Source organism: Triturus cristatus, chromosome 8, assembly GCF_964204655.1.
Source record: "Triturus cristatus chromosome 8, aTriCri1.1, whole genome shotgun sequence".
Lineage (NCBI taxonomy): Eukaryota > Metazoa > Chordata > Amphibia > Caudata > Salamandridae > Triturus > Triturus cristatus.
The window spans coordinates 839,192,156-839,205,524 of record NC_140591.1 but is presented as its reverse complement, the minus strand read 5'-3'; the positions used below and the strand labels follow the sequence as shown (position 1 = coordinate 839,205,524).

General features: G+C 46.6%; 1 protein-coding gene across 1 annotated transcript in view; it reads left to right on the top strand.

The window, feature by feature from the left end:
* The first annotated feature begins 1,641 nt into the window (after nucleotides 1-1,641).
* Nucleotides 1,642-13,369, top strand: part of ABHD10 (abhydrolase domain containing 10, depalmitoylase) — a 161,900-nt gene continuing 150,172 nt past the window's right edge. The window contains exon 1 of the mRNA XM_085622329.1: nucleotides 1,642-1,825. Coding sequence (XP_085478455.1) covers nucleotides 1,714-1,825 — 112 coding nt within the window. The 5' untranslated portion in view covers nucleotides 1,642-1,713. The remainder of the gene's footprint in view (nucleotides 1,826-13,369) is intronic.

Genomic DNA, 13,369 nt, shown 5'->3' with positions numbered 1-13,369 from the left:
CAACTGGAACCAAACAATTGATTTACGGTTGTGTCTTCCAGACAGAGTATGTATCCCTGCCCTCTGTGCGGAGAAACGCATGGAGCCTCCCCGAAGAGCAGAGCACACATGCAAATATTCACAATACTGCCCTTCCGAAACCGTGAAAGTGTGGAGGGGGGAGCGGCGAACAAAACCAACGCCAAACCAGGGACCGCAAGCGACGAGCTCCCGGGTCCGACAAACTGCCTTAAATCCCTGCTCGCAGTACCGGGCAAACGACACCTCGCAACACCGTGAGACGCCTCCTAGGCCTCAACCCACACCCAGGGACGCCACACCTAGACCCGTGGAGCTGTACCAACCCCCTGCCCCCCGGAGGTCTGCAGCCGGGGGGATGCCATGCCTATTTAATAAATGGGGGGGGGGGACGGAGTTCACTGACTCACCGCAATGTGGTACAGCTCCAGGTACGGCCCCACCAACGTAAATGAACCCAGGACCTGCTCGAAACGCGCTGCTGTCTACGGGGAAACATGCTGTGTTGAAACCCGCCGTACTGTACACTGCATGCAGGACACGTCCTACTTATCAACTCATCAAAACCTTAAACAGCGTCCTGCCGCTCGAAGGAAAGCACCTACAACGCCTGCGCCTTAAGCCGACTCTGTTTCATGGCTTCCGCCTCGTCAGGGGGTTTAGCGCTAATGCTCCGTAATCGAGCCGCTATCAACACTGTATGGTCTCGCAGCTGCCTCAACTAAGAACCTAAACAAAGGACCAGGGAGCGGCAACCCCTTTCCCCTGTGGATAACCAACCCAGGCGAGACGGCGAGGGACAAGAGGGCGAAGGATGGGCAAAGGATGGGCGGGGACAGCCTAAATACCCCTGTCCCCTCCCCCCTCCCCGGAAATGGGTCGGCCGGACGTCTTCCCTGGCCGTGGCCCAGGGACTAGACCGGCGACTCCAGTGCCTTCCTGTGGCACTAAGGCGGCCGCCCTTTTAGGGGGGCTGCTGCGCAACCCCCCCGGGCAGCCTTGCATTTGCAAAGCGATAGATCACGAATTTATGCGCGTTTGAGCTATTGACATTGTATATGACAATGCCTTTTATTTAAGTTTAAGTTTTTAAATTCTTTTTACAATGATAATTGCTCAAACTCTCGCAAATGCGAGACCTATTTAACTTCAAATACTTATTAGGACTTGTGTCTTGCCGGTATTCTTCATTGTTCTTAGTCCAAAATATATATAGAGCTGCTGACTTATTGAAAACTTACTGTGGTGGCATAAGTGCAATCAAGCCAAGTCTAAAAATCTGGGCATGGGGAGTTATTCAAACATGAAACTGGGAAAATTGAACGCTCTAGAAACGACACGGATAAGGACGAAAGGGGTGCTGTTGTCTAAAATTTTCTTTAGTTTTTGACAACTAAATAAAAGACCAGGCACATATATGCAGCCAACGATTGGTCACAGACAGCACAATTTGTTGAGCTAACTTAAAGCCAACCGCGCAGCCTCCTCGTAGCGAGATAAAGCTGAGCGCACCGAATTAATTTTTAGGTGTGACAGGTAGCCTGACCCCAACATGGATGCGCCGTGCCCAGATGAGCATTTGCAAGAGTAGCAACGAAGCTCCACCAATGTTGTTCTCAGTCTCTTTTCTGTTTCTCAGACGTCATCACCGCTGTGCCCCGTTGGTTGCACTATTGTGAGAGAAGTAGGGGGGAGATGGCGCTGTTAGGTCTGCGGTGGAGTTGGTGTAGGGTTCGGACTGCAGTACCTTGGCCCGGAGGGCATCTTCCTCAGGGGGTCGGCTTGTGCAGCAGGGTCAGAACGGCAGGTTAGTAATTAAGAAAGGGTCTCGTTGTACCCTGTGGACGGAGCTGCAACGACAGTCAGTATCTCTACGCCATTTGAACTCACCCACGTCTACCCCTTCCTGTCCTCTTTAATGATGCTGTTTTATACTTTCAGGATAGAGTATGTACACACCGTCTGCTATTAGTTTCCGCCAGAGAACCCCTGTCCTGTCTGTGCGGTGCAGGTCCCTTCTCTAATCGGCATTCCTTACTATTCCTTAAGTGTTTTAAAAAACTTTTAATTTTACGCAAACCGCCCAATAATGAGCCTTGTCACGTCTAGCAGACTGAAACACCACTGGTGTTCTACCAACTTGCCGATGTCCACTCCCAACTCAGACACCAGTAAACACCCAACACTGGCACTCGTCTGCAGAGGGTGTGCGAGATGCTCTGCTGTAGACGGCTTTAAGTGGGATGAACAAATTGGGGGATTCCTATAGGGGCGTGGTTGATGTAATTAAGGGCGTGGTTTAAAACACGAGCTAAAAATCTGTACTTCGCATAGTATGTTGCCCCACTGGTATTTTGCTGCTTCTGGCCATTTATCCAGATATATAACACAAGTAACATTACACATACAACAAGCCAGGTTATATTGCCGTTATCAAGGGTTGGAAATTGCATAAGATAAATAATCGTTGTAAATATGGTGCTCATGTAAAGCGCTCCAATACCTTCGGGTCGACTTCGCGCTATAAAAATCTGCAATAAAAATATTGAAAATGCATCCTTTCTTGTGGGCCAGGTTGTGGCTGAGGCGAGACCTACCGACTTTCGAGCTGAGAAAGCAGTTTCGAGCCTCACGTTGGCTCAACATTCTGTGATTCAAAACATGAATATGTCCTTGTGTAATGTAACTGGTGCTCATGTTTGCTACAAGTTTGCCCTATATAAAACTGAAAAATTAGTGTCTTTGAAGGTACATCAAAAGCAGTGACAGGTGGTACTATTGCAGAGTTAAGGTTTTTTTCCTCCACCCTGAACGTAAAAATCGGGAGCCCGGTTGGGACCTGCCTCAACACCTTCTTTTAAGATCTGCTGAGCACCGGCAGGACCCGGCGCATTTAAACCTCTGGCTGTAGAAGAACGTTAGCTGGTAATTGCCGGGTGCAGACAGTAAATATTAATCCCCTTTGTGCATAGACTTAATTTAAAAGACCGGTTGTAATTGGGGCCTGATTCACAAAGATAAACTTGCGCTATTGTGAACTTTTATGTTTTGTTTGGTAGTCCCAAGGTACATGTTAACAGTAAGTTTACGATTTGTGAAGAACTGTCCCATCTTTTTATGTGCAGAATTCTCGACCTTGACCTGGACACGTTGCTTGGTTAGCACAGCCGCGGTGCGTCCATTGGGGCGTAGGGGCGTAGCCCCACCAGCCAGCCCTGCTTGGACACGCGGCTGCCCACTTCTCTTCTTCCCTTTAACCTCTTCCAGCCTCACAAGTGACAGGAAACCCGGCAGCCGGAGCGCGCGACCAGAAGAAGCCCCGGAAAGCGAAAGAAACGCCCGGGTGAGGGAATAAAGCTGACAATTATGTCAGCCAGCATGACGTCAGACTACCCGTGGGCAGTCCGGCGTCATGTTGACTGACATGCAGTCAGACCGTCACCAGGGGCATGGAGCAGCACAATGCACAAGTGCGCATGAGTGGGGACGGAGGACGAATTTTCGCACCGTGCCCACTCATGCGCACTTGTGTTTGCAGTTCTGGCGCATGCCCATTAGGAGAGCGAGGGTTGAGCAAAGGCTCAAACCTCGGTCTCCTAATGGGCAGGCGGGCGGAGTGTAAAACGTGCCCCCAGCCAATCCTGGCGCTGCCAGCAGCGCCAGGATTGGCTGAGAGGGTTTTGCACGCCCACTTGCAAGCAAGCAGTCAGTGATGCGTGGCTGTTCCCGAGTGTAGGCGCCATTGCGCCAACGGACCCGAGGCAGCGGACCGACCTGCTCAGGTAGGATTTTTTCATTTTATTTCAAAACTCCCCCCCCCCCCCCCCCCCCGCGACACCCCACGAGCCGCAACTGCCTGTAAGTACAGGCCTTTGTGTTTCCTAAACGTGAAATGAAAATGATTCTGCAGTTCCCCTCTGTTCAATTATTTTGTATTGGTGTACAGGGCTCAATGCTTTGAGTATGGCTAGAAAACTCATCAAGAAAAATAAAAAAGTAATTAACCAATGCAAAGGAGAACAAGCAAAGATGTGTGTGTGTGCTGCTACTTACACTTAAGGAAATCTCACATAAATTATGTAAGGTGTTACATTACAATGTGGACTCTGCATTCTGATACCTCCAGGGCACAATTTTACTTTTCAATGTCTTTGCTTCCAGCCTGAGGGACTTCATGTACCTTTCATTTATTAGTAGGCATTGCTAATATCTTTTCCAGAGATTGCTTACATCTTGAGAAGTCTCTTGACACCACAGTTCGTCTACATTTACAGATCATCAGAAATAAACAAGCATTTACAATGCAATGGTCTCGGCATTGGTAAAGTTTGAGCTATTGGCATTGCTCATGACATTATGTTTGTTTATGTTTTTGTTTTTAAAACATTTAAAGAAACGGCATTGTCATGAGCAATGCCAATAGCTCTAACTTTAACAATGCCGAGACCGTTGCATTGTAAATGCTTGTTAAATACAACTCAGAGATGGATTGGTAAAAAGAAAGTAGTGCAAATGTGCGATTGTGCATTTTTGTGTTGGAGAGGGTGGTGCCGTAAGGCTAACAATCTGTAAAGAGAACTTAAAAAAATATCAAAGGATAAGGATGAACACGAGATAACATACTAGAAACGGAAGTGGGGCGGATAGGTCGTGAAAACAAGCATTAGACGGTTTAGGTTAAACCCAGGAATAAAGGCGATGATAATCGAGGCGTGCATCGGAAACGTGGTGAGGGGGCTCAAATAATACGTGTCTGAAGACAGATGGAAAATATGTGTCTTATTGGAAAGATGGAGGTATTGGTCTTATCCCTTATAAATTTAAATTAAAAAAAAGAGGCGCCGGGTATGGATGTTCTACGTATAATAGAGGGGTAGGGGAGAGGTATGGGCTGGATAGCGAGGTGGGGTGCGATGCCCAACAATTAAGACAAGTCAGTCACAGCGGTTAGTAGGTGGGAAAGAGGCACTAGGCCCGGAGAAGTGCCTTTTTGGACGTCTGTGCTGCTCTACTGGGTGCCAGAGAATGGAACTGTCCTAGGATTGGGTGATAAATGTACCTCTCAGACTCACCTCCACTATCTTCTCACACTGTGTGCCTTTGCCGGCACCGGGCCCGCCAAGGACGAACACCACCAAAGGCTTCATGACAGAGCTTAGGATACAGCGAAGACTGGGAGGAATGCGGGACAGCGAGCCGAGGATACTGTACAACATGCAGAGGCTGGTGAAAGGCGGCGCAGGACACACCCGAGGGAGGGGCGGTACACCCGGCCTCAGTGGAACCAGGAAACCAGAACAGAAACCGGCAGGCAGGAGGGCTACTAACATAGAAGAAAGACTACCACGGATATCCTGATTCTAGTGTGACAACAGGTCGGAACTATGTAAAGTTAAAATAGGAAGTCTGATGCGAATAGGTTAGATTTCCGCGACTTGTTACTATGTGTCAACTCATATTTGTCAATACACAGTACATGCAAGTTAAATTCAAAATAAAAATCAATCACTTGAAGATGTCCGCCGCTTTTCAAATGTTCATTAAAGAACCTTTTACGGCCTCCTTCGAGTCAGCCATGTTGGGAAGTGGCGATTTTTAAGCCACTCCCATAGAGCTCTGAACTGTAGAATGTTCGACCGATGCAGGGATCCAAACCCGCTATTAATAGCAAGTGGCAGCAAAAATAAGCATGGCATACAAAAACATGGCAGAAGCTTGCACGGCACACAACAATGACATTGAGGAAGCACTTAAGGAGCTGTGTATCACCAAACCCATTGTAGAAATAGCAACAGAAAGACTTCAGTTTTAAACTCCTTCCAGTAACCAAAAAAAAAAACGTGAACGGGAACAAAAACTGTAAACGAAACATAGTTGCAAATTATACCCCACATGTGAGTCAATATGCTGCCGATGGTTGATGAAGGTCCTTAATTCCCACAAGCAGTTCCATTCTTCACTTTTTTCACTTAGCGTAATGTTCTGCCTATACGTAGAGCAGTTGCGCGGCATTAAATAAAGTCTCTCTCGCCGATCTCACCAATTCTCCATGAAACACAGCATGTAATTAATCAAAGGCGTGTGGGTAGACGCTTCATGAATACAAAAACACTTCCTGGACTCAACAATGCAAGGCAGTTCGCATTCCAGTCTTCGCCATTCATGACATCACTATGCAACATCGCCGTCTTCTACAAGCGCTGAGTTTACGTTCTTGCCCTTGTGCCAAAGGCTTGCTGAGTCGACACTAAATCGTCGAGTTGCGCATGGCAGCCTCACGGTGGATTCAAATTTCGCACAAACTCCACAACACAACAGTAAGGAGGCACACGCTGTAATGTTATGCACTCGCAGCCGTTATCTCCGATGGCTGCAAATTTAAATAAACACTCAGTCAAAGTTTGTTGGGCGCATATATGGACAGCACACCGCATCTATGCCAAACCATACATCGCCGAGAACTCACCCATATGTTGACCTCTAGTGCGTAGGTGGGGGGGGGCTTCTGATTGTGGTAGTCACCTGTGAGAGTGAGACACGCTGACTGAGTCAGCCCCCTAGGGAGGGCGGGAGTGAGTGTGCGAGGGAGCTGAATGTTCCAGCCTCCTGGGGGAGGGGGCGGCTGGAGTATCGATTGCGACGAGGCAACAGCGGGTCTGAAGCCTCTAGGGACAGCCGGGGTGCACAGGAGTACCCCCAATACCGGACATACAAGAGCCAAGCAAATGCAAAAAAAAGACTGGTGGCAGCACAAATGTGAGCTGGCGGGTGCTGCGGCTATAGAATATTTTGTTAGGAAATTCATTCCCACCCTCCCAACCGCACGTAGAGAATAAAAAATAAATTTCCGTTTACCAGGGAGAAAATGGAGGCTGTCGGCTGGCAGTATCGGGGAGAGATGGAGAGATGAGGTGGGCGGAGAGGGGAGGGCTGTGATGGCGAGGGAGGGGTGAACAGATGGGACGCAGAGGAGAGGGCCGCAGCGGGGATGCCCAGCCGTGAAAGATGAGGGGGGCGGGGTTCGAACAAGTGAGGAGCGGAGCGGAGATCTTGAATATTAATTTGGCGCTGCGCGTCAGAACAGAGTAGCCCGTTTTTGCTTCAAACTGTATTTTTTTAGGCCGGACTGAGAAGTCAAAGCAGCCCTGGCAAATGATACCAGTCCAGCCCCCATGTGGTGCATAGCGAACGGAGGGCCCGCATAACAAATTGGCAAAGCGTGCACAGAGTAACCCCTGACGGAATAGAAGGGAAGTGGATTCGGACACACGCCACTTACTTCAAAAGGTACTGCGGGATGGCGCAGCCTTCGAGCTAAAAACGAATCCTTACGGGGGAAAGTTCACAGGAAATAAAATATTTAAAGGGCAGGAGCCGAGAGCAGGGGGAGAGGACACGCACACCACCGCCTTTCTCCGAGGCACAGCAGAAAATGCCTCGGAGAAAGGGAGTGTCCTTTTCGGATTGGGGGGCGTGTTTTGCTGTTGTCTCCTCCCTGAGACTTCTCGCAAAAAACACGCCCCCCGATCCGAAAAGGACGGGGCAGGATCGGAGTGACGGGACCTCTTCTCCAATGGCTGGCCAGCATTTACTAGGCCAGCCAATGGAGAACAGGAGAGAAGAGGGGCGGGAGCAAGCCCCTCTTCTAAAAGTCACTCAAAATCATTAAATCTCGCGAGCGAGACTGCGCAAGCGCAGCCTTCGCTAGCCGAGACCTAAAAATGCGATAAGTGTTTAATAGACATTGGAAAGTAAACGTAAAACTGGGAACTACAGATACCAGGATGCACTGGGTTTGGACCATGATCGTAGCCAACAACTGATAAATACTGTGAAAGGCAGGTTCATGTGTGAGTGCTCCCACATCCCTGTGTGTAAAACAACATGCAAAGGGTGACCTACAAGTGTCTGTCTCTGTGGTTTAAAATGATGCAGGGCGTGCTAGGCAGGGGAGAAGGATGTCCTGAAACCTCAAGATTTGCATTTTGTGTGATGTCCGTGAGCTCACATCAGTAATGAGCAATGAAGGAGCTGGCAGATGTTGTTTTACATTAATGCTATGTTGTGCTACTCATCCAGATAAGGAAATTAAAGATTATTATGATATTGGATTACTACTGATCAGAGAATTGTGATGAATTAAAAGCATTTGGAATGGAATAAATTGAAGCACGCCGAAGTTCCTTGGAACATAATAGCAAAATCAAAAGCCTTAATTGTTTGGGGGAGGGAGTTTGAGCAAAAGAAATTAATGCTTTTTCTGGATTGCTGCTTTTCATAATTTACGACCGCAAAGATCAGGGAAGGAAGGAAAATGGAATGCTGGGGTGTAATTATGATTTCAAATTGCACAGCATTTCTGAAACACAGAGGGAAGGGGAGTGGCTAGTGTCTGAAATGATGAGGTCTGTTCCGGCGAAGTACAGCGAATTGCTTCTGAACTAAATAAAGCGGGGAAAGCAAGTTGACTGGCTCGCCAGCTGAAAGCAAATTACTCCCTTCCTGTTCATGTTTTATACAAATGAACTACCTTTTTGCAAGAACAAATCCGAGTTTTGGTTATTGGAACATAGGATGGAGTTAATGTACGTTTTCTATCGAACCTGATAAGTTAACGCAGACTGTATTAGAATGTTCATCGCTGATTGGCTTCTGGCCAGTCAATATCTACTAGGAAGAGTCAAACCAAAGTCATCCGCTTCACTCCTGCAATTACCAGGTCACTGAACCTCAAAGCCTTATGCAAGAAAAACTGTCCTTTGACAGAAATATTTCCTCGCTAAGATGATGAATGTTTTGAGTAATTTCAAAATTGAGTTTGAAGTGGAATCGCAGTACAAGGTCAAGTGAGAGCATGCAGGGTGGAAACCTTGAAAGGATGCTGGTGGACTTCAGGGTAAAATTAAAATACCGAGTCCTGTGCACTGTAAACTCAACATATTCATCCCATTCTCTCAATTTACTGAATATTTTATTGTTATTCATTTATTTGAAGTGCCGGTAATAGTTTCACAATAGTGCATGCTCCTGGTTTTAAATAATCAGTTACTGGGGAGAGGATGTGACCTAATGGCTAGGGCGGTCAAGCTCAAATCTGGGGAACCGGGTTCCAGTCTCGGCAAGGACGCCCGACATCCTGTGATCCTGGGCAAATCACTTAATCTCTCTGGGGCAGATATACAAGCCCCTTGCGCTGCCAGTACATCACTTTTTGTATCGCACTGGCTGCGCATTTCCCTGCCTCATATTTACAAGGACAGGAAAATCCACCCTGCGTGACATTTCCTGCCCTTGTAAATATGGCCCCTGTACACGCAGCACTTTGCTTGAAAGGGGCGTTCCATGGGTGTTGCTGTGGTTGTTCCCATGCAACACCCATGGAACCTGACACATTTCCAGATTTGCGAGGAATCGTAAATCTGGAAATGCGTGTGAATGCTACGCCTCCCTATGTATGTTAAAGACGAGTCGGTAAAAACACTTTACGGGGAATGCTGTAGATGAAAACGTTCCCCGCGCTTCCCATACGCATGCAACTTTCTGCATTCCTGGAATGGTAAAGAGGTTGGCAGATGTTGGCCTGCAGCAGCTCCAAGAGTTAACACTACGGCCCACATTTGCATAGATTTGCACGGGCTCCCACAGGGCTTTAAAGCATATAGTCGACGACAGCGCCCGTTTGCACTGCTTTTCTTCAAAGAACGCTTGTGCAAAACCTTAGTACATTTGGGCCCAGGAGAGAGAGTGTAGTCTTACGGGTGTGTACTGTTTATTTTTTTATATTCATTCTTTATAGGAAGCCGCTACCGAGTAGTAGGATGAGATTAGAGTTCTAGGCAAGGGTGTCCAAAGTGGTTTCAGGAGGGACGTCTCAGTGTGATTTTTCAGAATAACCCATGAACATGTTGATCAAGTCCACTGAGGTTCGTTGTATGCAGATGCGTGTTAAGTTGGGCAGCCCTGATGCAGAGCAGCGGTTACAAGCATCATTTTCATGGAGAGCAGCGAGTGAGCTGGATGGGCCTCCGAGTGGTGGGGCAGCCGTGCCTGGGACGCACTGAGTGCTGAGAAATACCCTTGTCCATGACAGTTCAAAGTTCGCGTGCATGTGATCTACTGTGCGTGTAGTTGGAGATGGCTCATTTGGGTGTAAAGGTGATGCGCTGAGATAGCGAGAGCAGTGGAGGCCACCTCGGTCACTCAACATATCTCAAATGTTCAGGTACCTGGGGTGTCTTATCTAGGGACTGCCCACACTGCTCTTAAGCAACGGTTTACAATGGGAATGGTTGCTTGGTTCATGGACATCTTAAGGGATTTGGCGGCCTTGTGTCAAACGTATTTTGGGGGCACCTATTCGGAACCCTTTGAATTTATGATCCAATATTAGCTCTTTCTTGCCCTCTTTGGCCAGGTCACTGTCAGTGCACCGGCAAAATCGTCCAAACTCCACATGTGTTTCGTTTACATCTAATATTCAAGGACAGTGACTTGGGTTTTCAGTATTGTAACACAGCAGCAGCAGCTCACTGATATTGCTGAAAGTAGTCTCCGTGACACCCTGCCATTTCTCATATCTCAGGACCTGTTTTGATCTAAAAGCAACTTTTTATAGATGTTGCATGAAGCACAAACATACACTTTCTCTGAAAATGGTGTAATAGAAAATCATACATCAACCACATTAACAAATATATTAAAGGAAAACGATATTTAAAAAAAATCGATTTAATAATTATTCACGGTCATCAGGACAAGGCTCTCTGCAGAACAGAGTTGGCTCTATCAGTGGTCCCCTGAAAGTCTGGCGCCCTGGGCAGCTACCTATGTTATGCCATCTATTAATGTAATAACTGCGCTTTATTAACCTTCCTGCTTTCTCAAATTTGCTTGAAAATGCACGATTTTTCTTCTTTTTTTTCAAAATTTTCTTGGGGGGGGGGGGGGGGGGGGGTAACGCCCCCAAACCCCCCTTTTGGGGTTCGGGCTCGCTCGCTACGGTGCTGTATGCTAATTCGTTTGCGCCTCACCACTTTAAAATCTCACCCACCGCCCCTGGGTTAGCATAAGCTTTTGTTGACCATCATTTCATGCCTGCAGTTTGATTACAATAGAACCAGTTGCTACTATTGATTTTGCTGGCTCTATCAGGGCCTAGCGCACCACTGATGGTATTAGTGTATAAAACTGGTGTTGCATTGGGGCAAAGGAGGGAGTTCTGTACCTTGCTAGAAAGTCAGTATGTTGTAATTAACCTGCTTTATAATTACTGCCTATTGGTACCTTCCGTTCTTCCCTTTTCCCCCCTCCTCCTCCCGTTCTCTTCTGTCTCCCGAACGTTGTGAGAATTCTATGGTGAGCGCCCGTGGAATAACGGTCATTCCTGGGCCATGGATGTCGAGCGAAGGATTGTAATATAGCTACTTACCACTATCGTGCTAAGTCATTTCACTGGCGACGAGTTATGGGATTTAGTTGCGTGGAAGGCAACTTTGCGACATCCCCTCCTTCAGTAGCCCAGAGGAATCCTTGTATTAAGAGGCAATTTGAGTGGAAAAGTTGCCGATGGTCGTTATCCCCTCAGTGAAGTATCCGTGCGGAAGAAGGCTTTCCTGGTGTGTTGCGGGATGTTTCTGAAGAATTCATCCGGGTCAGACGGCAGCGTCGATCTTGGGAGGAGCTTGTGGTGAATTATCCAAGGAGATCAGACGCTTCACGTTGGGTCTGGCCCTGGGGTGGAGTCCCGTCACTGGGAAGATTATTGCCTTCAGCGCGGAAACTCTCGTAAGGGGTTTTCAGATCTGTTTTCTGGTGATTCCTCGGTCATCGGTGAGTTTTCTTTTTGCCATTTTTTGTTATTGCACTTAACGTGGAGAGGAACTTGTTAGTAATAGCGCAATTAGCCCAGCACCATGTGACTGGGCAATAGCTTGCTTAATCTTCCAGACGGCCCCCAGCTCCTAGAGACCCTTACGGGTGATTGTTTGCGCTTTACAAATGTGGATTATTATTAGGCAACACATATTACTGTACAATCTGGGTGCTGAAGGGAGGAAGGTATATGATAGTCTTCCAGAGATTGAGGAGGACGAAGCGGGATATGGGGAAAGAGATGTGTATGCAATAACACTAAGGAAGTTAGAATTACAATTCGCCGATGAAATAAATGTAGTTTTAGAAAGACATACATTTTTTGGCAGGAGTCAAGGCAAGAATGAGAGTGTTGGCAACTATATAGCAATACTGAGAGGACTAGCGAACACATGTGAATTCAATGATTTGACAGATTCGCTTATTAGGGACTAATTAGTGAGATGCACTAATAGCAAGAAGATACAGGAGAAATTATTAGTCGGTAACCCAGATTTAAAAAAGGCTATTGAGATCGCAAAGAGTATAGAGCATACTGCAGTATGTATAAAAGAAATGTCTAATACTAATGACAAAGAAGTTAATCAGATTGGGGATGAGTTCAATAATGTGTGTGCCATTAAAGAACAAAAGAAAAGTGAGAGTATAAAAGAGCAAAATAAAGTAAGAACTGGTACTGAAAACAAGTTAAAATGTTTCAGATGTGGAAGCTCGGGGCATCTTGCAATAATATTATTTGTTGGGCCAGAACCGCTACGTGCAGGAAGTGTAACCGAAAGGGACATTTTGCACGTATGTGTAAAGACATGTCTGGCAGAACAGTCAATGTTATCGGAACGGGTGACGAAGATAATAGTAGATTTGTTTTACAAGTCGAAGTAGAAGGGGAAAATGAAGTACACATGGTTAACTTACCAAAATGTGAGATAGTGTTGGATGGGAAAATAGTAGAGGTATTTGTAGACTCATGTTCCCCATTTACATTTATTAACAGTGAAACATTCCATTCAAAGTTTGATGCTCAAAAAGTGTCTTTCGTTGAACCGGATGTAGTACCGGAAGGATACAACAAGGACCCTATACCCTTGGAAGGTGCAGCAGTCATGAAGATTATGTTCAAAGACAGAAGCACTGTGGGTAACGTATATGTAGCCAAACATGGATCCAATCTTTTAGGATGGGCACATCAAAAAGATTTAGGAATCAAACTTGATCCCACAGCAAAAGTACCTGTTTTGCTAGTAGATAGGTCAGTGTGTGGTACAGAATTACTTAATGAATTTCCTGAAGTATTTATAGACAAGCTAGGGTGTTTGAGGGATTTCCAACATAAAATAATCTTAAAAGAAAATGCCAAACCCGTAGTGCACAAGTGTAGGAACATACCCATTTTGCTGAAGGAAACCCTTAGGGAAGAATTAGACAAACTGGTCAGCCAAAAGGTAATTGAGCCCAAGCAACTCAAGTGATCTAACAGCAG